This window comes from Gopherus evgoodei, chromosome 16 (assembly GCF_007399415.2).
Source record: "Gopherus evgoodei ecotype Sinaloan lineage chromosome 16, rGopEvg1_v1.p, whole genome shotgun sequence".
Taxonomy (NCBI): Eukaryota; Metazoa; Chordata; order Testudines; family Testudinidae; genus Gopherus; species Gopherus evgoodei.
Window position 1 is genome coordinate 8,192,248 of NC_044337.1, and position 23,768 is coordinate 8,216,015.

The 23,768-nt window shown below is 49.4% G+C and overlaps 1 protein-coding gene across 5 annotated transcripts; it reads left to right on the forward strand.

Annotated features, from left to right (window-relative positions):
- Positions 1-944: 944 nt before the first annotated feature.
- SLC31A2 (solute carrier family 31 member 2) lies at positions 945-22,878 on the forward strand. 5 transcript variants are annotated; one of them, XM_030535801.1, is made up of 5 exons: positions 945-1,254; positions 10,926-11,317; positions 16,624-16,690; positions 17,985-18,174; positions 21,797-22,878. In XM_030535801.1, exons 2-5 carry the CDS (start codon positions 11,183-11,185, stop codon positions 21,963-21,965), a joined length of 561 nt encoding a protein of 186 aa, XP_030391661.1. In that variant the 5' UTR covers positions 945-1,254; positions 10,926-11,182; the 3' UTR covers positions 21,966-22,878. The 5 variants fall into 5 exon arrangements, with proteins under 5 accessions (XP_030391661.1, XP_030391660.1, XP_030391664.1 ...); XM_030535802.1 differs by lacking the exon at positions 945-1,254 and adding an exon at positions 2,421-2,454; XM_030535800.1 differs by lacking the exon at positions 10,926-11,317 and having other exon boundaries at positions 1,008-1,254.
- Positions 22,879-23,768: the final 890 nt, after the last annotated feature.

A 23,768-nucleotide genomic window follows, 5' to 3' on the forward strand; every position in this document is an offset into this window, starting at 1 on the left:
CTACTGGGCTGGCTGTGGCTGTGTGCAGATTATAGGGGTGGCCACACAGGCTCGCGAGCTGCATGCAGAGCTCCCACCTACTAGACTGGAGGCAGGCTAGGGGCTTCTGCCTAGCAGAGATCGGGGCCCAAAGCTTCAGCCCCTTGGGAAGCACCTGCCAGGACTCAGGGCTTGCAGGGATGCCCAGTGGGGCTAAAGTCAGGCCACCCAGAGGATTCAGGGGGCTTGGGGCAAAGCAATTTTGGGCATCCCTTCCATAAAAAAAAGTTGCAATCATGTAGAATAGTATATTCTCATGGGGGCCAGCCCCCGCCCCTGGCAGCCCTGGCTAAAACCCACCCAAACCCCTCCCCACAGGGCTGAACCCCCCCACCAGACCCAGCCAGCAGGCCCTGCGGAGCTGAAGGCCCAAGTCCTGACATGTGTGCCCTGCTCTTAAACTTCGGAAGATTGTCATATGCAGCTGGGTGGGTCAGTAATTTTGACCACACCTGGCATGTTATTACAAGCCAGCACCTACATTTCCTGCGTCACCTCTGTACACTTTGATTGCATCGCTTCAAGGTCTAGGAAGGGAGTCTCTAAACAACAATGCTCGTCCTCCGTTGGAAACTGCTCCTGCTCTTTGCAATGCAAGATGCAGCCACAGGAGATCAGGCAAAAGGCTTTTTGGAGGGATGGGGGTCCCAAAAAGAGAACTACATCTCCTAAAATCCCACAGTCCCACATGCTAGCACCAAGCGGGTTACCCTGCCCTCCTCTGCCTTGTCAGTTTTGCCATCTGTAAAATGGGGGCAGGGATCGTGAGCTCCTTTGTAAAGTGCTGTGCGATCAATAGATGAACAGTATAACAGCTAGGTATTAGTTTCCCTCTTGAAAAAGAAAAAGATGTCATCAAAAAGTTGCAATAGCTCCAAGGGGGATTCAAAGTCTGATCACATTAATTAGATCTGTAATTAAAATAATTTTAAACTGCTGCTATAACGCAGAAGGGGCTGACAAAATAGTTCTCCCCCTATACAAAAATCTCCCATGAGTCCTTCCCCCTATGATGCACTACAACTCCCACAATTCTGCGCAAGCCCTGTGATTTTATCTAGCTTGCAAGTGACCTATATTGAAACATACACCGCACCGCGAAGTATTGAGTTTCCAGAGGCGCAGCTATCATACTTCGGGATCACTTTACAAACTCCCTTTCTTTCCGGTTGTGTTGCACTGCAAAGGCGAAAGAAAGAAGCCAAGATGATGCAAGTAAGTACATTTCAGATTTGCAGGCTGATGGGGTTAGAAATCTGCCCGGACTATAAACTACAGGTTGGAGTCAGATGATACATACAAGCCGTGCTTTCCTTCAAATACAAACGATACATTGGTGGTAGGGTGACCAGACAGTCAGTGTAAAAAATCAGGACGGGTGGGGAGTAATAGGTGCCTCTATAAGAAAAAGCCCCCAGAATCGGGACTGTCTCTATGAAATCGGGACATCTGGTCACCCTAATTGGTGGTATTTAATTCACAATCTGATTTGAAGTGATTGCCAGTGGAAAGGTTTATGTTTTGCCCAGAGAAGGCTCTGCTGCACTCTGCCCATTTATCCGGGGGCAGGGAAGCATGATGTTGACACAGTAACATTATTAGGGACAGCACGAGGCAGTGTAACTGCTTCATTCCTGGAAGGAATGTTTCTCCTCCACCCCCACCCTGTGGTTAAGGTTTCTGATTGGAGAAATGGCACATCTCAGCCAAACTGAACATATTCTCATTATGTGGAGGGCCACTTTAAGGTCAAAATCATCTTCTCAGTCCTACCCCTTCCTCTGCAGCAGCTCTAGCGCTTGGTTACAAGAAGTAATTACATTAAGACAGTGCTACAGAGACAAGTTGGATGCAAAGGGTGGGGTACTTGGTAACTTCTACCCCCCACCAGCCCCGTTTTGTATCAATGCGGTTTATTATCTCTGCTTGGGTCTATGACTTTATGAGCATGCAGCCTTTAGCACTGGTGCTTGCAACTCCCCACTGCTCTATCCTTTCCACATCACTTTGCTTCTGTCTGCCACTGTGCTTCTGCTGCCCTTTCCAGAAGGGGTGCTCGGCAGATTTAACCAGGGCTGACTGTACCCCCAAAATAACCCTTGACATAAAGAAATGAAGCAGCCACTGTTTGCGAACCAGTGTCCTAGATAAAGGGGGAGGGTCAACTTTTTTTAGTTCAAGATAAATTGATATTTGGCCATTTTCCCAAAGATCACGTTGATTTTCTCAACGTAATTTTTCTAGTGAAAACTTTTTCCATTAACCATTTGTGGATTTCTCTCTCCTCCTCCTCCCTGCCCCACCACAGCTGCTTTTCTTCATAGGTTGGCTCAGGGTAGGTCTGCCCTAGAGAGTTCTGCCAACACAGCTATGCCAGTCAGGGGTGCAAAGACGTGTGATCCCTAACCAGCATAGGTAAGCCAACCCCACCCCCCCAATTATACTGACAGCTGTGCCCTTACTGACGTAGATGGTTTTGCTCACACAGGGTAGTTTTAGTGTAATAGAATCGTAGAATCATGGGGCTGAAAGGGACCTCAAGAGATCATCTAGTCCAGCCTGCTGAACCCAGGCAGGACCAGGTCTACCTAGACCATTCCTGACAGCTGTTTGTCTCACCTGTTCTCGAAAATCTCCAATGACCTCCAACCTTCCTTGGAAGTTTGTGCCAGTGCTTAACTATCCTTATAGGTAGAAAATTTTACTATACTGGTGCAAAGCCCAGCTTTGCTAGTACATCTGTGTCCAAGACAGTATCCTGGTTGTCCTATACCAGTGAAGCAACGCTGGTGTACACCAGACAGCATTTTAGCAAATCATCTCCTTTCGGGGTAAGGAAACAGTGACAGAATCACTGAAGTTGGAGATAAGGACCTAAGCTAAGGTCATCTTACCCATTCAGGATTGTTTCCTGCAGTCTACCGAGTGTCTAATCTATTTAGGAATGAGTCTTATGATGAGGTTTCTGCTAGTTCACATAGGAAAATGCTGCCTTTCTGAGTCACTCCAGTTTATAGATTTCCTTATTCTCAATTATTACCACACGTTAGTGAGCACTGTAATGACAGCCTGACTCCTGCCCTGATCCAGAGTCCATTGAAGTCAATGTAAAGACTCTCAGTAACACCAGTGGGGTTTGGATCCGGCCTCATGCGCCTAGTGTCTGCGGCAACGTCTACAGTACATGTGCTACAGCAGTACAGCTGCAGCTATGTCACTATAGAATCATGGGACTGGAAGGGACCGCGAGAGGTCATCTAGTCCAGTCCCCTGCACTCATGGCAGGACTAAGTATTATCTAGACCATCCCTGACAGGTGTTTGTCCAACCTGATCTTAAAAACATCCAATGATGGAGATTCCACAACCTCCCTAGGCAATTTATTCCAGTGTTTAACTACCCTGACAGTTAGGAAGTTTTTCCTAATGTCCAACCTAAACCTCCCTTGCTGCAATTTAAGCCCATTGCTTCTAGTCCTATCCTCAAAGATTAAGAACAACAATTTTTCTCCTGTCCCCTCTCAGTCTTCTCTTTTCCAGACTAAACAAACCCAATTTTTTCAATTTTCTCTCAGAGCTCATGTTTTCTAGACCTTTAATCATTTTTGTTGCTCTTCTCTGGACTTTCTCCAATTTGTCCACATCTTTCCTGAAATGTTGCACCCAGAACTGGACACAATACTCCAATTGAAGCCTAATCAGTGCGGAGTAGAGTGGAAGAATTACTTCTCATGTCTTGCTTACTGCACTCCTGCTAATACATCCTAGAATGATGTCTGCTTTTTTTGCAACCGTGTTACACTGTTGACTCATACTTAACCTGTGATCCACTATGACCCCAGATCCCTTTCCACAGGACTCCATCCTAGGCAGTCATTTCCCATTCTGTGCGTGTGCAACTGATTGTTCCTTCCCAAGTGGAGTCCTTTGCATTTGTCCATATTGAATTTCATCCTATTTACTTCAGCGTAGCATAGATGCTTCCTACAATGAGGGAAAAGGGTTTTTTCCCCATGGATGTAGTTAATCCACCTCCTGACCAGGGGTAACTACGTCAAAGAAAGAATTCTTCTGTTGCTCTAGCTGCATCTACACTGGGGGATAGGTCGTTTTTCACAGCCCTGAGTGACAGAGCTGAATTGATCTAAGTGCAGACCAGGCCTGGGCTGATATACTCCACAGGGTGCAACAGCAAACACAGTAATACTCCAAACCACAATCTCTCAAATCCGTTGTGTAGTCACCAGCTATTTGTTTAACCCACAGGTGCAGGGTAACAAAAAGGAGCCAAGCTTCTAGTACATGCATGCAAATTAGATAAGCAGTCATCATACATACAGTGGATATTTCACTGGTATATTTAATGTCTGCTGTTTGGAGGGCTGTTCTGAATGCTACAGTTCAACATTATCGCAAAAAATGTAGTGAATTAAAATTTAACTTTTGTTAATTGGCTCATCAGATGTATTAGCTTCTTAAGGAGTGATTCGACTGTCAGATAATTTAATTCATAGACTTACCTAAGAGTCGAGCTAATACACAGTTGTGATCAGATACAGATATTTAAAAAGCAGAAATGAACGCAAGACTCCTAAATTCAGATCCAAAATCAAGACTGAACTTCCCCAAATGTCAGTAGGTATTTGGATCCAGAGTTCTGGTCTCAGGCTTCTCTCTTGTGAAATGAGATGCTTACCTACCATAGTCTAATGGGAGTTAGGCACCTAAATATCTTTGAAGGAGCTGGGCCAGTATTGCTCAGTGACTCACCCCCTATAATTAGTGAGGGTTTGGGGCTTTAGGATTACCTCCATGTAGCTGAAATCTCATGCAGTCCTTAGCAGCAGGTTATTAATCTAGCCCAATACCTCTTCTCCCATTACATTATGTTACAATAAGTTTTAACAATTGTACTTGCTCTTCTATAGCATTTTTCATCTATACATCTCACAGTGCTTCAAAAAAACAACAACAAAAAAGGACAGTATAGTCAGTCCCATTTTACAGATGGGGAAACCGAGGCACAGAGCAATGACATGATTTGTCCAAGATCACTCTGGTGATCAGTGTTTAAACCAAGGTTAGGACCCAGGTCTTCTGACTCCCGGTCAAATGCCCTATCCACTGGGGCACACTCCCTCACTGTTTTGAAATAGGACCAATGAGCTAAACGCAATTTGCTCCAAATCCTGTGTAACAACCTGACAGCCACATGAACATTTTGTTTTAAAATAGCAATATTAATATCTTAATTAATCTTTTTAAAGTTCTTTGGGATCCTCAGGTGACAGGTGCCATGTAACTGCAAAGTATTATTATTTAAAAGCTTAAATCTCCCCCCAGTATCACATGTGCATTTTCCCTTAAGAGAATTGCAACACAGGAAAATCTGTCTCTCTAGTTCCTTTTTTGCCATGTGATTTGGCTCAAGGTTTTGGTTACAACTAACTTGTAAACAGAACTGACTTCCACAGCAGCGAGTGGGACGCACTTGTGTGGGTGTGAGGGGTGGGAACGTCAGGCACCCTAACCCTGCTGTCTGGAACGTTCAGAGGTGAATCAACCTGTTGGCACAGTGCAGCTTTGGAATCTTGGGTGCAGCCCCTCGGTCTGGTCTAGAGTAGAAAACATGACCTGTGGAACTGAGATGTCTTCTCTTTAAACCGTTTCAACTGGGTTAGATCTTGCTTAAAACAGTTTAGCTTAAATTAGTGAGGCTTAAACCAATTGAAGTGTGTCTGCATTAGACTGGTGTATAAGTTGATTTAGCAACACAGGTGCAACTTTACCAAAGGCCCGGTCTACTCACTACAGGTTTGTCTTCATTACAAATTTAATCTGATTTACTGTTCAAATGTTGCCCCTAATTTGAGTCCTTCCTGTCCACACACACAAACTTTTAATTCAAATTAGCCTATACCCCCTGACAGGCTGGCTAAGGCTCAAATCTGCACAACTTATCAGCTGCTAACAGGACCACTCTGTAGTGCGGTCTCCATTCAACTGCCTCTGGACAGTCCTCCAACGCTTCCCCATAATTCCCCACCACGGGCCCCGAAAGGACAGGCCAGTTCTGCTACAAATCGCCTGGAAAGCTGGGCTCAGCTGACTGCTAGCACGAAGAACGCGAGGAAGTAGAGTACTAGTGTAGATGCAGCAGCCAAGTATTGTTTTGCGACGTGGCCGCTCATTTGAGCTCAGCCAACCTGAGAGGAGTAACTTGCATGTAGATACCTCGACTTAACACTGCAGTGAAGACACGCCAGAGTTGCACTGGTTTAACTACGTGCAAACGTGTGCATAGAGACTCTTAAAAAGATCTAATCCTGGCTTATAATGGTTTAGCTTGCACGTATAAATTCCTAGGTTCGAGCTACTCCAATGCATCAAGGTTTAAACAGATACAAGTGTGCCCATGCAGGGGGTTGCACCGGTCTAAAACCGTTAACTGACTTAAGCTACCTGGGTGCAATCTGTGTGTGTAGAGAAGCCCTTGTATAACCTTGTAGTTATGGCTTCCACAATCCAACTAACGAAGCAACTTCCTTTACATAATGCCGGGTGTCAAATACCCGATCTATGTGCTGGATCCACCCCAATGACTGCTTGTTGGGTCATGTCTGATTTTACACAGTAAGATCATGGGGCCAAGGACCGTGGGTTTTATATGTCTGCAGTGCTCACTTTGGGGTCCTGCATGGTCGATGCGCCTTGTGGTAGTCGGAGTACTTTGGCTGTGTTAGTGTCACCGTTATCTGCCTGCACTGATGCATGTAAAGGGTTAACTTCCTCTCTTGGAAGAGTCTTGCATTATTTAGCTCAGGGGTTCTCAAACTAGGGGTCACTAAGTCATTACATGGGGGGGTTGCAAGCTGCCAACCTCCACCCCAAATCCCACTTGCCTCCAGCATTTATAATGGTGTTAAATATTTTAAAAAGTGTTTTTAATTTATAAGGGGGGGAGTCACACTCAGAGGCTTGCTATGTGAAAGGGGTCGCCAGTAAAAAAGTTTGAGACCCACTGATTTAGCTTTTCGCATGGTGACACCTGGGCCATGTCTACACAGGGGTGCTATAGAGGCATAGCTACGGTGCCATAACCCCATAGTGCAGAAGCAGACTCCTACTACAGAAGGGGCTTTGCCATCGCTGTAAGAGCTCTATCTCCCTGAATGATAGTAGCTAGGTCAACAGAAGCATTTATGACAGATATGGCAATTTCCTGCAGTATCCTTGAAAAGCCTTATTGAATTAAATGAAAGTCTCTTTGGAGTTCCTTGCATTACCAGTGCATGGTTTACGTACCATTGTGGACTTGTATGTAACTTCTCAGGCCTGGAGGGGTAGCATGTGTCCAGTGTAAATCCTGGCAAGTGTTAAGAGCATCCAATAACTATTTTAAACCATGTGCCCGACCCTGAGGAACCTTTGGGACAAATGAAGTTGAGTGGGTTTCCTTGGGAAGAGGTGAATGCAAATTCCTTCCTCCAGCTCCAACCATTTGAAGCTACGCCCTAAGCAGAAACCCATTGTCTGTTGATTATCTATTCCCAGAATCTGAAGGTCAAAGCCTTGAGCTGCCTATGGGAGGTCCTCACAGATTCATGGGGTTGGTTGTCCTGAGCTAACAGCTGTTATGAATTTGTAACTACAGTCCCCAGCAAGGGTCTTTTCTGAAGAACTCTATACCTGCCAGGCCCTTGTTGGAGCTGGGAGAGGGGGATGATCTCTGGTAAGATTATTGCCATGCATGTGCGTTCTTTTATTTTTTTCTCTGTAATGCTTTCACTTTGACAGTAAACATGCTTGCTTAGAAGGGGTTGTGTGGTAACTTATAACTGTGGGAAGTTACATTGTTTATAGCCTCTGAGGAGAAAGCAGAACAGGCCTGTGTAGGAAGTCTCGCTTGCTGGGGAATAACACAATGCACGCAGAGAACTATGCTGCCTGGAAAAACCCTAGTAAGATGGGAGAGAGGCACAGAGTTCAAGGCCAGAAGGGACCACCAGCTCATCCAGTCTGACCTCCTGTGTATCACAGCCACACTCTAATCCCAGCAACCGAAATTAGACCAAGGTATTACAGCCCAGGAGAGGTGATGGCTGAGGAGCCGGCAGCCTAGAGTGGGTGCTCTTGGAGGACCATGGAGGGGGAATACAGGTGCAGTTACCCCGAACTGTGACAGCGTTCTTCTGTCAAAGTAGCTGCGTCTAAACTGGGGGTTAGGTCTGCATAGCTACAGTAAGTGCCATAGTTTTAACTGTAGCCCAGGCCTTGGATTGGCTGTGAAAGGACCCAACAAAGCCCGTTGTGGGTCTGTGCAGTGACGTACAGTAAAACCTCCCCATTAGGAGCACCAGAGTTATGAACTGACCAGTCAACAACACACCTCGTTTAGGACCAGAAGTGAACAATCCGGCAGCAGCAAAGACCCCAATAAACCAAATAAACACAAATTTGTACAGTGCTGTGTTGAACGTAAACTACTAAAAAAAAATAAAGGGAAAGTTTAAAAAAAGATTAGACAAGTTAAGGAAACTGTTTCTGTGCTTGTTTGGTTTAAATTAAGATAGTTAAAAGCAGCATTTTTCTTCTGCATAATAAAGTTTCAGAGCTGTATTAAGTCACCGTGCAGTTGTAAACTTTTGAAAGAACAACCATAGTGTTTTGTTCTGAGTTACGAACAACCTCCATACCCAAGGTGTTCGTAATTCTGAAGTTCTGCTGTAGTGTGCAGATCATCTGCTGGCATCTGGCTCCCGGCCGGCCATTCAGGATCACTTCGCCCTGTGTGAAATGGAGCGCGCTCTGTCTGGGAATGTGTAATTCCCAGTGTGGATACACAGACATGCACTGGTTGTGCTTGAGCTAGTCCTAAAAATAGTGGTGTGGCTATGACAGCATCGACGGTGGGGTGGCTCAGGCTAGCTAAAGGAGCCAGTCTCCAGAGGGTCAGGCGGGATTGTCCTCGGGTGGCCAGCCTGAGCTATCACCCATGTCACCATGGCCACACTACTAGAGAGCGAGCGTGTCTCTGGTGACCCAAGCTGGGAATTACACCTCTCAATTCAGTGTAGACTTATCTTCCGACATAAAACTCTGGTGTGTGAATGGACTGGGGAGGGAGAACGCTGGCGTGTTGCCTCTTCGCAAGAATCTGTAGCCCATCTTTGTATCTTAGGCCTGGGTCTCCCAGGGGCGTGGAAAATCCAAACCCCAGCCAGATGGAGTTATACTGACCTAATCCCCGGTGTAGACAGCATGAGGTCAGTGGAAGAATTCTGCCATTCACCTCCCTACCACCGCTCAGGAAGGTGGACATGAGAAACCCTCCCATCACCTAGGTAGCGTTTATACCAGGCACTGCAGTGGCAGAGCTCTAGTTATTTAAGTATAGACATTCCCTTATACTGCACTCTACGGGCAGGTTTTTCCAGCTCCTGGGCAGACATATGGTACTTTTGGAACCCACCTCCATTGTCTCAACATACAGCACCTCGCACAACAGGGTCCCGGGCCATGACTGGGGCTCGCGTGCTCCTGCAGTACAAATAAACAACATGTAACAACAGCTCTTTAGTGACGCTCCAAGGATTCCATGTTGTGGCACTAAGTACTTTAATACCAGATCATCTCCAGTTCCTGGACGCTCATTATGGGCCCACTAGGGAAGGCCCCTCCCCATTTCACAGAGAGGGTCCCTAGCTTGCTTACGGTCACACAGACAGTCAGAGATGTAGGTTGGCTCCTGATCCTGCCCCTTCACCCCAAGCCCATCCTCCCCTTCTGACTCTCTGTGGAAGTAGCAGCAGTGCCGAGGAGTAGCTGGTTTCAGCAAAGGAACGGTCTTCCTGCTGCTGACTCAGATAGTGACAGGACACAAGAGAAACCCAGTTCTTGGGTGCCTCATGGCTTCTTCACAACACCACAGCCACAATGACGGAACCATAAAGTAGCCTAAGTGCTCCTGAGAAATATATCCAATGCAGAGGGACAGCCCAGGAGGCATATCTAGCTCTGTACCACACCCAGAGAAGCCCCAGTTTCAGGAGTATCAGCCGGGGGGGGATGTCTTGGCAGGGGTGTTCCTAAACCTCGGGATTTGGGGATAGCTGGAACAGCTCATAGGGGTTTTCAGTAGCCTGGCTGCCAGTTATGGTATCCCTCTAACTTGGGCTGGGGGTAAACCACCCCCCAGCATCCTTGCATAGAAAATATGCCAGGGAGACTTGGCCCAGGAAGCATAGCTCTGTCCTTACATTGTGTAGCATTTCCTCCTGAGCTAGGGGTAGCCAGTTTCTCATCTTGCAACACATGGAAAGAAGAAGGCCAGCCAGAAGACAAAATGCCATCTAATCTCCAGTTTAGGATTACAGCCATAGCCCTTCAGACAAAAACAGATGGTCCAGTAACCACCCAGCAGGATTCGTGCATTTGAAGGTGGTAAATGTAATTACTGGACTGAGCACAGGACTAAAAGTCGAGGGATCTGGGTTCAAATGCTGGCTGAGACACCCTGGGCAAGTCTCTGAATATTTCTGCGCTCACATTTTCCCATCTGAAAGGGGAAAACAACGCTACCGGCATAGTGAAGTGTTTGAGATTGATGGGTTAAGGACGCCAAGTCCTATAGTCTCATTTCAACATTATTATTATAAATCTGCTGCCAACAAAAATTCAGAAGAATGAGCCAATTACAGGTGATAATATGCACTTCACGATGTACTGACTAAGCATATAATTAGATCCTGTTTACTGGATGAATACTACAGCCATTAGGCAATATTTCTAGCCCAAGCAGGTCCCTTCAGATGCATAATGGAGATTATTGTATAAAAAGCATCATCTGCTCATGTCATTAACAAACTGCTGCTGTTGTATCTGTAGGCAGAAGAGAGAGATCTTACCGGAGTGGTTCCTGTGCTATCTGAAGCCTTCCCTTCTTAGGAGGAAAGTCTCGTGTGTGGCTGGAAAAAAGTGCTCCATGCTCAGAGGAAGTGACTTTCTGGCTTGGACGAAGTGATTTGCCCAAGGTCACACAGAGAGGGAAAGTGGCAGCTAGGAGAAAAGTCCAAGTCTTTGGCCTCGCAGTGCTGTGCTCTAACCACAAGGCTACAGGGCTAACGGCCTCAGATGGCATCTGAATGGCCTGCAGCATGTCCCCCTTTTCAGGGCCTTCCAAAGTCCTTGCTCAGGAGCTCCCAGCACATACTGGGTTGGAAGTCAGGCCACCACCTCACTCTGCTGCACCCGAGGAGCTGTCTGGACTAGGAAGAAAGGTGCTTTTTTTGAGCAGGGTTAAATCCTGCTGCAGCCTGCTAAATTCAAGCCAAGGGGGTTAAACTGCATTCATCGAAGTGGGGTTTTTCCATCAACTTAAACTAGCTTGATTGAGCCAGTTCTTTTGGGGAAAAAAATCCCTTTTTTCATAGTCTAAGTCTGTGCGTGTGGGCGAGAGGGGACAGGTATTATTGAAATCCACACACCATAGTGCATAATTGTGGAAAGCCCCTGTTTTAGTGCTAGAAGGTAAACAGAATGACACATTAACATAGAAACAACCCCCCATTTCCCAACACTTACGGTACCTAACCCCTGGCCGCGCTCCACTCCCTTCCCACGGTGAATGCAGCGCCACCAGCCTAGTGCTGCTTTTGGAGGTATCTGGCATAACTCTTAGTCTAGTGGATGTTTCCTAGCCCTACTGGTAAGTCACCATGGCCCTCCCACAGAGACAAGCACCTCACTGGAGAATCTCTCCTCACTGGAGAATCTCTCCTAAACTCCCAGTGCAAAGGAAAACACAGCTTAGAGCAGGGCTTCTCAAAGCCGGCCCGTCGCTTGTTCAGGGAAATCTGCTGGCGGGCTGGGCCAGTTTGTTTACCTGCCGCACCCACGGGTTCGCCTGATCGCAGCTCCCACTGGCCGCGGTTTGCCGCTCCAGGCCAATGGGGGCTGTGGGAAGGTTGCAGTCGGCCAAACCTGGGGACACGGCAGGTAAACCCGCCCGGCCCGGCCCGCCAGGGGCTTTCCCTGAACAAGTAGCAGGCCGGCTTTGAGAAGCACTAGCTTAGAGCACTTCACAATCCCAAAGGCAGGTCACTATACAGGCATGGACACTACTCTGCTCCACCGAGAAGTGAAACTGCCTTGACTCTCAGTGGCTGAGCAGCTGAGCTGATTGCCTGTAATCGGCTAGGTCTGGCCAGCTGCCTGAGACACATGGCACCCTTCTCACTGCCTGCCATTAGCTCTGCCTCTCCAAGGTAAAACTCAAGGTTGCTCCTTTTTGTCTGGCTAAACAACGGGCCCCTTGCTGAGTGTGCTGCAGTCATCATGAGCAAGGGCTCAGTTCAGGATCATGCTCTACATGCTGATTGAGGCTGCGTTAAAAGTGAGAGAAACAAGTCAAATCATGCAGGCAAGTCATGTCACTACTCAGTGCCTCAGTTTCCCCATCTCTAAAAGGGGGATAACGATACTATCTTTGTAAGAAGGGGTGGGCAAACTATGGCCCACGGGCTGGATTCAGCCCACCAGCCATTTTAATCCAGCCCTCGAGCTCCCGCTGGGGAGTGGGGTCTGGGGCTTGCCCTGCTCTGGCGCACCAGTTGGGGAGCAGGATCGGGGGCCACTCCACGCAGATCCTGGAAGCAGTGGCATGGCCCCACTCCAGCTCCTACATGTAGGGGCAGCCAGGGGCTCCATTCTGCATGCCACCCCTACAGCTCTCATTGGCCAGGAACCACGGCCAATGGGAGTTGTGGGGAAGGTGCCTGTGGACATGCAGCATGTAGAGCCGCCTAGCTGCGCCTCCGCATAGGAGCCGGAGAAGGGACATGCAACTGCTTCTGGGAACTCCTTGAGGTAAGCGCTGCCCAGAGCCTGCACCCTGAGCCTTCCCCTACACCCCAACCCCCTGCTCCAGCCCTGATCCCCTTCCCACTCTCCAAACCCCTCGGTCCCAGCCCGGAGCACCCTCCTGCACTCCAAACTCCTCATCACCAGCCCCACATTCATGGCCCACCATACAATTTCTATTCCCAAACGTGACCGTCGGGCCAAAAAGTTTGCCCACCCCTGTTGTAAGAACTAGATAGGAGCCAGGACTCCTGGGTTCTATTCTTGATTCGTTGTGTAACCATAGTCAGGTTCCTTATCCTCTCTGTGCCTCAGGTTACTTATAAAATGCAGCCTCTACCTGCTCCCTCCCCTCCAAACAATCCTGTGAGGCTTTATGCATGGTTGCAAACAGCTATATAAGTGCAAGAATACATCATCCATCACACTCACTACCTCAAACATACCAAGCACCTTGGGGCTGATTTTTGGAAGTGTTTGAGATCCACTGATTTCAGTGGGAGCTGTGAGTGCTCCTCATTCCCAAACCATCAATCCTTTCCCCTGTCCTGATTCTGTTCTGCCTGGGGTTGGTCTTTATGCAAGGCGGCTTCCCCTCTCAGAGGGTGGAGCTCAAACAAACAAGTGGAGCAAACTGAATTTGTCCTTTTGAAGTGAAGATCCAGTACTCAGGAATCTGCCAAGAGGCAAACCTGCTAAGAGCCCTTCAGTTTGGTTCAGCAAGGTCATGCAGTTCCAAGAGGTTCACAGAAGTAAATCAATGATCTCTGATACTTCTGTGCCCAAGGAGGCTTTGGAGAAATGAAGGCAGAGCATGAGCTTGCTCGAGTTACTGTTGGCTCAGTCCTCGGAGGTTGCTTTTTGTTGTTAATGGAACCCTCTCCGCTGTGTGATCATCTGGAAGAGCCTTTGCCAAAGCAGAGGGGCCTGCCATGAGATAAAGAGATGGGGAAAGGGAAGGGTGAGGGGCTGGAAGGAGCAGGAGAGGTGGGGACTGGATGGCTCAGGGATGCGGACATGGGAAACCGGAGCCATTCACTGACTTGGCTCCAAGCAACAACACTCATTATAATTTGCTGGCTGGCTGAAACCTGTGGAGAAGGAAGTGGTGGGAACAGATCAGATAGGTAGCCATAGCATACGACCCATCACCTATGACGCCCTCTGTTGGCAGTCTCAGAAAGAAGCCAAGAACCACCATCACCTCCAGAGGTGGCCTTTCCAGCCCAGAGTTGGGCTGCGCTAGGGGGTGGCATGTGGGGAATTCTGTAGCTAACTGCTTATGGGGCAGAAGAGGAGGATTTCAGTCCCTAGGCCGGCCACTCAGCCTTTTATTTATTTCAAATCAAACCTCTTGCACCGGCCTCCACCAGGCTGCAGAAAATCTACCTTGAAAGTGGGTATAAGACAGTAGAAGCCAATTACAAGCCCCCCAGCCGTGGACCTGGTCACGAGGGCAGGGCCAGGCCATCAATGAGACACGCTCATTCAAGAGATCTCCCATAAAGGATCCTGTAGACCTTCCGCAAAATGTAAGGGAGGGCAGCTTTGGGTGGCATCCCTGGGAGTGGGCATGGGCAATACAGCTGCTGCCGTCCTGCAGCGGGGAGTTCCTCCCTTCCAGCGCAGCTGCAGATGGGGCAATTCAGATTCCACAGGAGCACATCTGGCTCTTAGATATCAGCCCTGTGCAATCTCTAGGGCTCAGGCTGATTTAGGAGCCTAAGCCGGCTCCAGACCAAGATGCACAATGGCAGTGATGCAGGAGGAGCTGGGTGTACCTCTCCACAACACTCCCATGCCCAGACACCCCTGGGTAACTGGAGGAAAGGGGGAGAATATGAAAACTAATTAACAGCTGGTTGAAAAACCTCCAGAACAACCTGGCCCATGAGAGACAGCACGTTCCAACAGATGAAATGCAACATACACACCGCAGCAGCTCCTGGCCTGTGCTGGACCCTAGCTACCACCATGAGGAGCACACAGTAGCTAGCCTGGATAGCGAGAACATGTGAAGAGCTGGATGGAAAAGCCTTCAAACAAATCATGTCTCATTCTTTCACATGCATCTTGGAGGCCTACGACTTGAGTTGCTGGTCTCAGCCCAATTCATAATGGACAGGCGGCATCTGCATCACAAGCTACACGCTTGTGGGCATCCCCGCTGCCAGGCCAAGGGCTGGACATGCTGTGGAGGCTGAGCAGTACCTCCTGTCTTAAGGGGAAGGATGGCCCAGTGGTTAGGACTTGGGAGACCTAGACTCAATTCCCTGTTCTCCTACCAACTTCCTGTGTGACCTTGGACATGTCACTTAGTCTCTGTTCCCCATCTGTAAAATGGGGATAACAGCACCTCACCTGGATAAAGACTGGGAGGCGCTCAGATGCCATGATAATGGGGGTCATGTGAGTACCTGATATCTAGACAGACCCTTAACAGTGGCCCCTTCTGTCACAGTCCAGGGAAACTGCACCTGTGTTCCCCCTCCGTGGTCCAGCAAGAGCACCCACTCTTAGGTTCCCAGGTCCCAGCCCTCACCTCTCGGTCAGAGACCTGCATCTCACTCCCTCCTGACCAGGCTGCATAGCTCCCTGTGTTCGCTGTGAGTTTCCCAGCAAGTCAGACTCCCTAAGCAGGCCTGCTTTGCTTTCTCCTCAGTGGCTATAAACAAGGTACTTGGCTACAGCTATACGTTACCACACTGCCCTGTGCAAGCAAGCACAGTTATTCTTCAAGTGAAAGCATTACAGAGAAAACACATTAAAACAATAAAAGAACTTACACGGCTGCTAATAAGCTTACCAGTGAGCCCCACTTCCCCCCCAACTCCAGCATGGGCTCTGGAGCCCTTCAGACTCCACCAGGCTGGTTTTCTGTGGTCAAAAATTCATAACAGCTTTTGCTCAGAACACGAACCCCGCCTGAAACTGTTGGGTATGTACTCAGCACTGCTCAGCTGTGCCTCCGCTGCCACTACCCACGCTGCCCACTGTGTTTACACTGTTATTCATACTTCTGCTTGCTTGATGAGAGCAAGCGTGAGCATGTGTACGCGACCAGGGGACTCACCCCCACCCCCAGCTCATAGTATAGACCGGGAGGAGGTAATCCACCCGACAGCAGTTCAAAAGCTTGGGTCTGGAGTCAGGCATCTGCATTCCCCTCCCTCCAGATATTTCCTAGGAAATCCACTTTGTTCAACCTGACAGTGCCTCCCTGTCTGGCCCAATGTGTAAAGTAGCCCTTTGAAGCTCATAACGCTTCCCAGCAGGTTTATATTAGCCATGTCTGCTCCCCTAGAGAAGTTATGGCCAATCCCACAATAACACATCCACTTTGCATTTGTAATGCAATGGACTCCAAAGCTATTTAAACTTAATTCAGTCAGATCTCTCAAAGTAGTGCCGGAACTTGCCATGTCTGTCTACCTTTACTCACTCCATGTATTGGCTGTGCTCCTCCCAGTCTGTCACTGCACAGAGACTTTCTGGCCTCTCAACCTGGCAACTTTTATCAATGCTAACCTCACTTGCAGAAATGTTTTTATTGTCATTTATAAAAGGCGCTGGGGAGCCATCTATGAGAGGCTGTAATTAACAATCATGGGTCTCTCTCTGCAGCTGGAAATCTGGCACCGGCTGGTAAGAGATGAGGCTGCTGTGTCTACATTCCACCCCATTCCAGCTCCTAACTTTTGCCTTTACTTTGCTTCTCCTCCAGATGTATTTCTACTTCTCCGACAAGGTGGTACTTTTGTTTGACTTCTGGAATGTCCGCACCCCTGCAGGTAAGAACAGAATCTGTGGATTATTCCCACCCCTGAGCGATAGAAATTAGACCCAAGTAATTTGTGCAGTAGACAGCCACAGGGAGCAGCTGATTATGGGTGGTTATCAGCTATGTAGTTCATTCATGTTTCCTCTAGCAGAGGCCATAATCTGTGCTGAGTAGGTGATAAATAGAGGAGGGAATAAGGGCTGCTATTCAGCGTACTCATTGTTTTCGCTGTAGTGACAGACCCCAAGTCAAGGGCTGGGAGAACAAGAACTTGCATGCACAGAAAAACTCCAACAGAGAATGTGTTCTCCAGCATTCTACACAAACCCACTGCCTGCTCCCAGCCCCACTCCTGATCTCCGGAGGTCCCTTCCTGTCCCCTGTAATAGCCCTGATCTCTCCGTGTGGAATTCACCGAATACCCCAAACCGTCACTACTACATCACAAACCACTGAAAGATCGTCCACGCTATTGCTTAGTAGGGATTGACACATTTGATGGGCACAAATTACAACAGCTGGCAGTCTCTGCTCCAGAGTGGGCCATGACTGGGACAGGAGGGAGGAGACAAATGAGGATGTAGAGCAGTTATTTATCACATGCCTGCCTTATCCATTATACCATATACACAAGCACTACATTTATGCATAAAACAATGCCATCTGAGATTAAGCTGCAAAGAAGCCTAGCAGAAGACTAAGAGTGTGTAAACTCAGCCTCTAAATCTCCCGTCGCACGAGAAGAGTATTGGTTTGGTCACAGATTGGGGTGGGACTTGGGGGAAGATGCCTTTGCACAGTCTCATGAGGAATGATCAGTGAATCACACACCAGCCTGCTGCCACTCCAGCAATGCTAAGGTGCAGGAAGAGGGTGACATTATGACATGGAAAGTGGGCAGTTCTGCCAGAGGGCTCAAGAAGAATTTTGTACCTCATGTCCTTCACTTGAAGAGGTTGTGGCCCCATCTGGGATGAGCAGAGCAGCAGAGATAGGGGAGACCCGTTGGGGTGGGTAGAGGCAGATGTCACTACAAGCACCACTGCCCCTTTGCTGCTGGATCGGAGCTTTGCAGCCTGATGGGGTGGGGATGAAGAGCGGAATAAGGGTGAGGGAAAGGCAGATGCTGAGGATCAGCTACTGTATTTGGTCAGGAAACTTCCTTAGAAGGAGGGACTTCCGGCTCCTCCCTCTAAAACTTACTTCTTCAGAGTCCCATGAAACACTGCTTGGTGGCAAGTTAAGCGGTGCTTCCTGACTCTCTTGCTGGTTCCTGGCCAATCTGAATGGTGTTTGCCTTGCAGGGATGGTGCTGTCAGTGCTGGTGGTTCTGCTATTAGCGATGTTGTACGAAGCCATCAAGATCAGCAAAACCAAACTCCTTCGGCAGACGATACTGGCCATCCCCACCACCCTCAGTCAGGAGTCACTCAGGGAGCCGGAGACAGGGTCTGTCAACTCAAACCTGGGTCAGCAAAACACCACCTCAAAAAGGTAACGCAGTTCCCCGTCTGAGGCTTTCGCTATCCCGTGCTGCACAAAGGAGGCCCAAGGGACTCTAGCAAAGGGCTTTAAGCACCATTTGCAGTGTGGTCCCATCATAGGGTTGCCAACCCGCCAGGATTGTCCTGGAGTCCCCAGGAATTCAAGATTACTCTTTAATTAAAGAGTATGTCATGTGATGAAACCCCCAAGAATATGTCCAACCAAAATTGGCAACCCTTGCCCATCGGAACTGCCATGCTAGACCCAGGGTCTGTTCAGACTAGTGGCCTGTCTCTAACAGTGGCCTGAGCCAGCTGCTTCAGAGGAAGGTGTAAGAGACCCTGCAGTAGCTCCCAGGGAACCTTCTTCCTCACACTTAAGTGCTCGCATCTGAAGAGCGCAGAGGACATACACGCCGACTTCTCCTCTTTCCCATGGGTGCTGGATCCCCCTTCTGCCCCAGGCCCTGCCTCTTCCCACCCTTTCCCCAAAGTCCCTGCCTCAACTCCGCCCCCTCCCTGACAATATTCAACCCCCTTCCCCACATCTCTGCCCTGGCCCCGCCTCTTCCCCACCTTCTCCCCTGAGTGCGCTGCATTCCCATTCCTCTCCCCCCGCTTCCCTGGAGCGTGCTATCCCTGCCAAACAGCTGTTTGGCGGTGGCCGGGTGGGAAGCACTGGGAGTCGGTGCCTATGGCTAGGGGGGCGAGGTGAAGATGAACAGTGCAATACACAGGGAGAGGAGAGGTGCCTGCCAGTTAGACTGGGTCAGGGGAGGCCGCGAAGCAGAGGAGGGAGAGGTTCCAGCCACTGTCAATTCAACACTCTGCGGGTGTTCAGAGCCCTCTACAGGCAATCCTAACCCCACTGACTGCTTTCCCCATTCCCCCCACTGCCTGGGGACAGCCTGGCCCCTCAGACAGGGAGCAGCTAGATTGCTCCAGCAGGATTTGCAGCTCTGACCCCATCTCTGGCGTCTCCCACGTCCTGCCCCCTAAGCCAGGAAGGGGTTGAAGTTGCTGGCACTGCTCCTCCTCCTTCCCCAGAGCTCTGCTCCTGGTCAGTGAGACACAGGTCAGGGGAGATGAGGATCCCAGAATCCCCAAACACCTCTCAGTAGGTGGCCACTACCCAACCATGCCTCCTCCACTAAGTGCGCCTGCCCTCATGTCCGCCCCGTACTGCCTCAGCTCCTTCTCCCCCACCCCTATGGGCTGCTGCCCCCTCCCTCCTGCACCTAACTTAGGTCTCAGCTCCCTCATCTTCAGAGTCAAGAGGCACCACTGCCCCTAGGCCCACTGGGAGCGGCAGGGTTGCTGGGAGGCAGCGACACTGACGGGGGGGTGGGAAAGGGCTGTGTGACAGGGAAACTGTTGATACCCAGGGAGCTGGCACTGCCCCAGGCAGCAGGGCTGCTGCCGGAGGAGTTCAGGCTGTATACATATTAGCGCTGTTTGGAATGTCCCAGAGGAACAGTTTTCCATTGGAAAAATGCTGATTCAACAGAAAATTATCGAACCGTTTCTTTTTATGTTGGCTGCAGCGACGTGTTTAAATTATAAAATTGGAATATAAAACACGTCGAGCCAATTGAGTGAGAACAAATGGTCATTTTGATTTTTCTTCATTGAAGTTTTGGAATTCCCAGGCCAGGGGGAGATTTAAAATTTTTGTTCCGATTCGGAACAGTTTTCCCCCAAATGTTTGGAATTTGCCATGGGACAGGAATTCTGGGTTCTGACCAGCTATGATTTTTATACAAGTTGTTTGCAGATTTGTTAACTGGAACGTACTGGTTTTTCTGGGTTCAGATGGTGGCAGGTGCTGCAGGCTTTCTGTACCCTGTAAACCATCACAACTGTAGCCGTTAAAACAGAACCAATTAATCCCATCCGATCTCATCTTCCCTCAGGCACTACCTGTATCATGAGCTAAGCCATCCTAATTATGCTGTTTTTTTCTGGCCAGCCACATTTCTCTAGCAAGGTTCCTTTGGCAAACAGTCGGAGGAAATACGCTGAACGCCTGCCCTCCCTGTATTTGCAGGAGCCCTCGTCAGCGGGTCCCATGTGATCGGGGGTAACTAGCATGAAAGGCTTAATCTCAGATGGAGTCTCATTCGTAGGTGCAGGATTGACCGCACTGAGGCTGGGAACGAATCACTGGACATAATGGGAATGCTAAGGGCTTTCCCCCCTTCAGCGGCTCCACTGCAGCTGGGAATGGGGATCTGTTATGGTCACACAGGCCTATCCCACGTGATCACTTTCTGCTTTGGCAGTGGTGGGATAGTGGAGCTTGGGCCTTTGACACAGAAAACCCATTCAAAGGAAGAAGATGGGAGGTTGCCTACAAAGATACACGTACTGACTACTGTTCTGACCCTCCTTCATTAGAAGGCCATGTCCGTTAAGCATCCAATTTCTATGCTCAGTTAAGGCCAGTTTCACTATTTTCCTGCAGCTGGAAAGAGCTTTTCACAGCACCAGACTTAAAACATGAAGTGCAACTAACTAAAAAGAGCATCTTTGGCTCACGCTGGGACGAGGTGTAACCATAGCAGGTGACAAGGTAGAGAATTCCACCAAGGTAGAACCCCGGGGCTAAAAGCTCCATGTGCCTAAGTGAGCCATGCATGGAAAGGGTTAAGAAATCAAAGGCAGGTTTTAGCCCATATGTGCAGAAACCAAAATGCAGAAGAGGCAATGCTTAGTTCAGAGCTTACTGCCGTCCCCTGATTGTGCAAAGGAACAGGAAGCCAACCTGCACGAAATGCAGGGAACAAACAACGCAAGGGGAACTCGCTTCACTTTGAAGAGCATGCTGCCCTGCCTTGCGTGTCCTGTTCCACGTGGCGCAAAGTTTCATATCCAAACCAGCAGGAGAGGAGGACGCAAGCTAGTGTAAAGGGGAGGGGCTACAGAGCGGTGTCATTTTAGTGCTATAGCCCACATAGCTTTGGCAGCGTGCTGAGATCACTGCCTATCATGCTGCTGAAGATTGTCCCATTGTTTCCTTGTGCTTCCCCGTCTGTCTGGATCCACCTGTCGCTTCTTGTCTTACACCGTAAGCTGTTTGGGTCTGTGTTTGTACTGCACCTAGCACAATGGGGTCCCGATCCAGGAGTGGGGCTACCGCGATACAGCTCATTAATAGCCAATCAGAACACCTCAGTGGCTCAGCACAGCGTCAACGGCCTGCGTACACGTACCCGAGCCAGCGTGAATCGTGCCAGCTCAGGTACGGGAGGGAGTCGTAATGCTGCAGTAGCAGGCACTTCAGTGTGGAGCATACACACCTGGCTGGAACCCCGCGTGATCACGCCGGGGCTAGGTCATGCTGCAGCTGCGTGAGCTGGGTAGCTTGGATGCTGGCAGATTACATGAACTGCAGTCAGCATGGACAGACCCTTCGGCAGCACAGTGCCCTCAGCAAACATAAATTAACCCCACTTAATTTTCTACCCCCATTGCGCTACCAGGGCTCCTAGCCATGAGCTCTCACACCTCTTTGGCCGGTACCGCTCTCCCCTCCTGGAGCACATCAGACACACTTGGAAGCCTGGGGGGATGTTGCTAACTAGCAAGGCTTGTTCGCGCCATAGTTAACTCTGCTTTTCTTTTCCGGAAAGGTGGTTTCTTTACCATATCAGCCAGAGCCTGCTCCACGTGGCCCAGGTGGTGATCGGTTACCTGGTGATGCTGGTGGTGATGTCCTACAACACTTGGATCTTCCTGGGGGTGATCGTGGGTTCCACCCTGGGTTACTACCTGGCTTACCCGGTGTTCACCTCGAGATAGCGGTGGCCTGCTGCACGCCAGGGCGCTGCAGAACAGAAGAGGGCGACATCTGCAATGGGAGGAGGACTAAGGAGGCTCCACTAGAGAAACAGCTTGTGCAAGGCTTGGCCAGGAGCTGGCGGGAGATAATCCCCACGCAATGGGGGACTCCCCCCACCCTGCGGGGATTGAGTTTCTTCCTTTTAAACCTAGCGTGGGCTCCACTTCTATACAATTATCCATTGGCAAGCTCACTTTTGGACCCATCCTGGCCCAGCAGGGCACGACCCCGCAAAGCGCTTAACTGGGCCACGTGGTGCGAACTGGGCTGATGAGCAGCTCAGCCTTACAGCTGCCGCCTCCAATGACTTTGAACCCACCCTCAGTTCTCACTGAGGAAGCCCAGGAGCCTTTCCCTGCTGACTGGAGGAGCAAGGGGGCTTGGGCCATGGGCACTGCCACCCTCACCTGGGGACTGACAGAGCAGGCGGATGTGTTACAGGCTACGTCCGTCAGCAGGTGCTGGAGGGATGGGAATGCCAGGGGATAGAGTGGTGTTATTTTACATTCCCTCACGGGTTGTTCATGTTCCTGGCTGGCCCCCCTAACGGCTCTGTTCCCCTCTCCCTGCTGCTTGTGGGCAGGAGGAAGCTAACCTTCAATGGGCACATGCTGGTCTCTGACCCTAAGGGGACGCTCCAACAGAGCAAAGCCGTACGTCAGCTCCCTGTCTCAGCACCCTCTGGGTGGACAGGGCTTGACCACCCTCCTGCTGCTGGAGCATAAGGGAGTCAGGCAGTTGGTTTAACCATCTTGCGCGTGCAGTGGTTGCTTTAGAAACCAGGATGCACCAGGGGCTGGTGTGTCTCACAGGATCCTGCTGTAGTTCATGCCAAGAGAAGGGTCAGTTTTAATAAAGCTAATTGCTTGACTACTTGTGTGTGTGTGTGTGCAGCTGAGTGTGGTACCAGGCTGAGAGAAGCAGCTGGCCTCTCATAAGGCTGAAAGATAATGTGTAAATAGATGGTGCTGATCAAAAATTAGGCTTCCCAATGGCCAGTTGTTCCCCAGTGGCAAGGGACTGCTCAGAAAGCTGCAAGGGATGCAATCGAGCAAACAAAGATTTCAACATTTTTAGTATAAATTAATTTCTAAAGGAAAAGTCAGTCATTTTGAAAACACTGAAAGGGATTTTTTGACAATGGCTCAGCTCTCTGCACATCAGGCACAAGCCATCTCGGGCCTGCACAGCCCAGAGTTGTACATGCACAAAAAAATAAATTATTCTGTTGAAGGTTTAACAGTTAGAAACTTGAGTCCTTAATTCACCAGCCTCGTCCTTCCAGTGAGGGGACTATATGCTGACGGGGAGACTTTATGAACAAGAAAACAATACCACCTAGCCCTTAGATACCACTTTTTTCTCAATAGATCTTAAAGTGCTGTACCAAGGTCAGTAGCACTGTCCCCATTCTACAGATAGAGAAACTGAGGCACAGAGCAGGGATGGTTGACCAGCAGGCTAGTAGCTGAATCAGGACTAGAACCTAAGTCTGTCGAATCCCAGTGCAGTGTGCTAAGTGATACCCCAGCTGAACACGCACCATGTTAAGCAGCCATTCACTGACCGTAGCCAGCCAGATAGCACTGGCCAGTTATCCTCATTACAATCAAGTCCTAGGCTCCCACCATCACGTGGAATGTCCCAGAGCTCACCATTTTCACTAACAGTGAAGGAGAGATGGTCTACTTAAGCCATGGGACGGAGACTCAGGAGATGTGGATTCAGTTCCTGGTTCCACCATTGGTTTTTTTGTATACCCC

Excerpts from the sequence above, each read along its gene's own strand:
- SLC31A2 (XM_030535800.1), top strand. The coding sequence starts at position 1,033 with ATGAGTCCTTCCCCCTATGATGCACTACAACTCCCACAATTCTGCGCA. Across the intron at positions 16,691-17,984 it reads GAATGTCCGCACCCCTGCAG|GGATGGTGCTGTCAGTGCTG; the intron begins GTAAGAACAGAA and ends TTTGCCTTGCAG. Across the intron at positions 18,175-21,796 it reads CAAAACACCACCTCAAAAAG|GTGGTTTCTTTACCATATCA; the intron begins GTAACGCAGTTC and ends TTTTCCGGAAAG.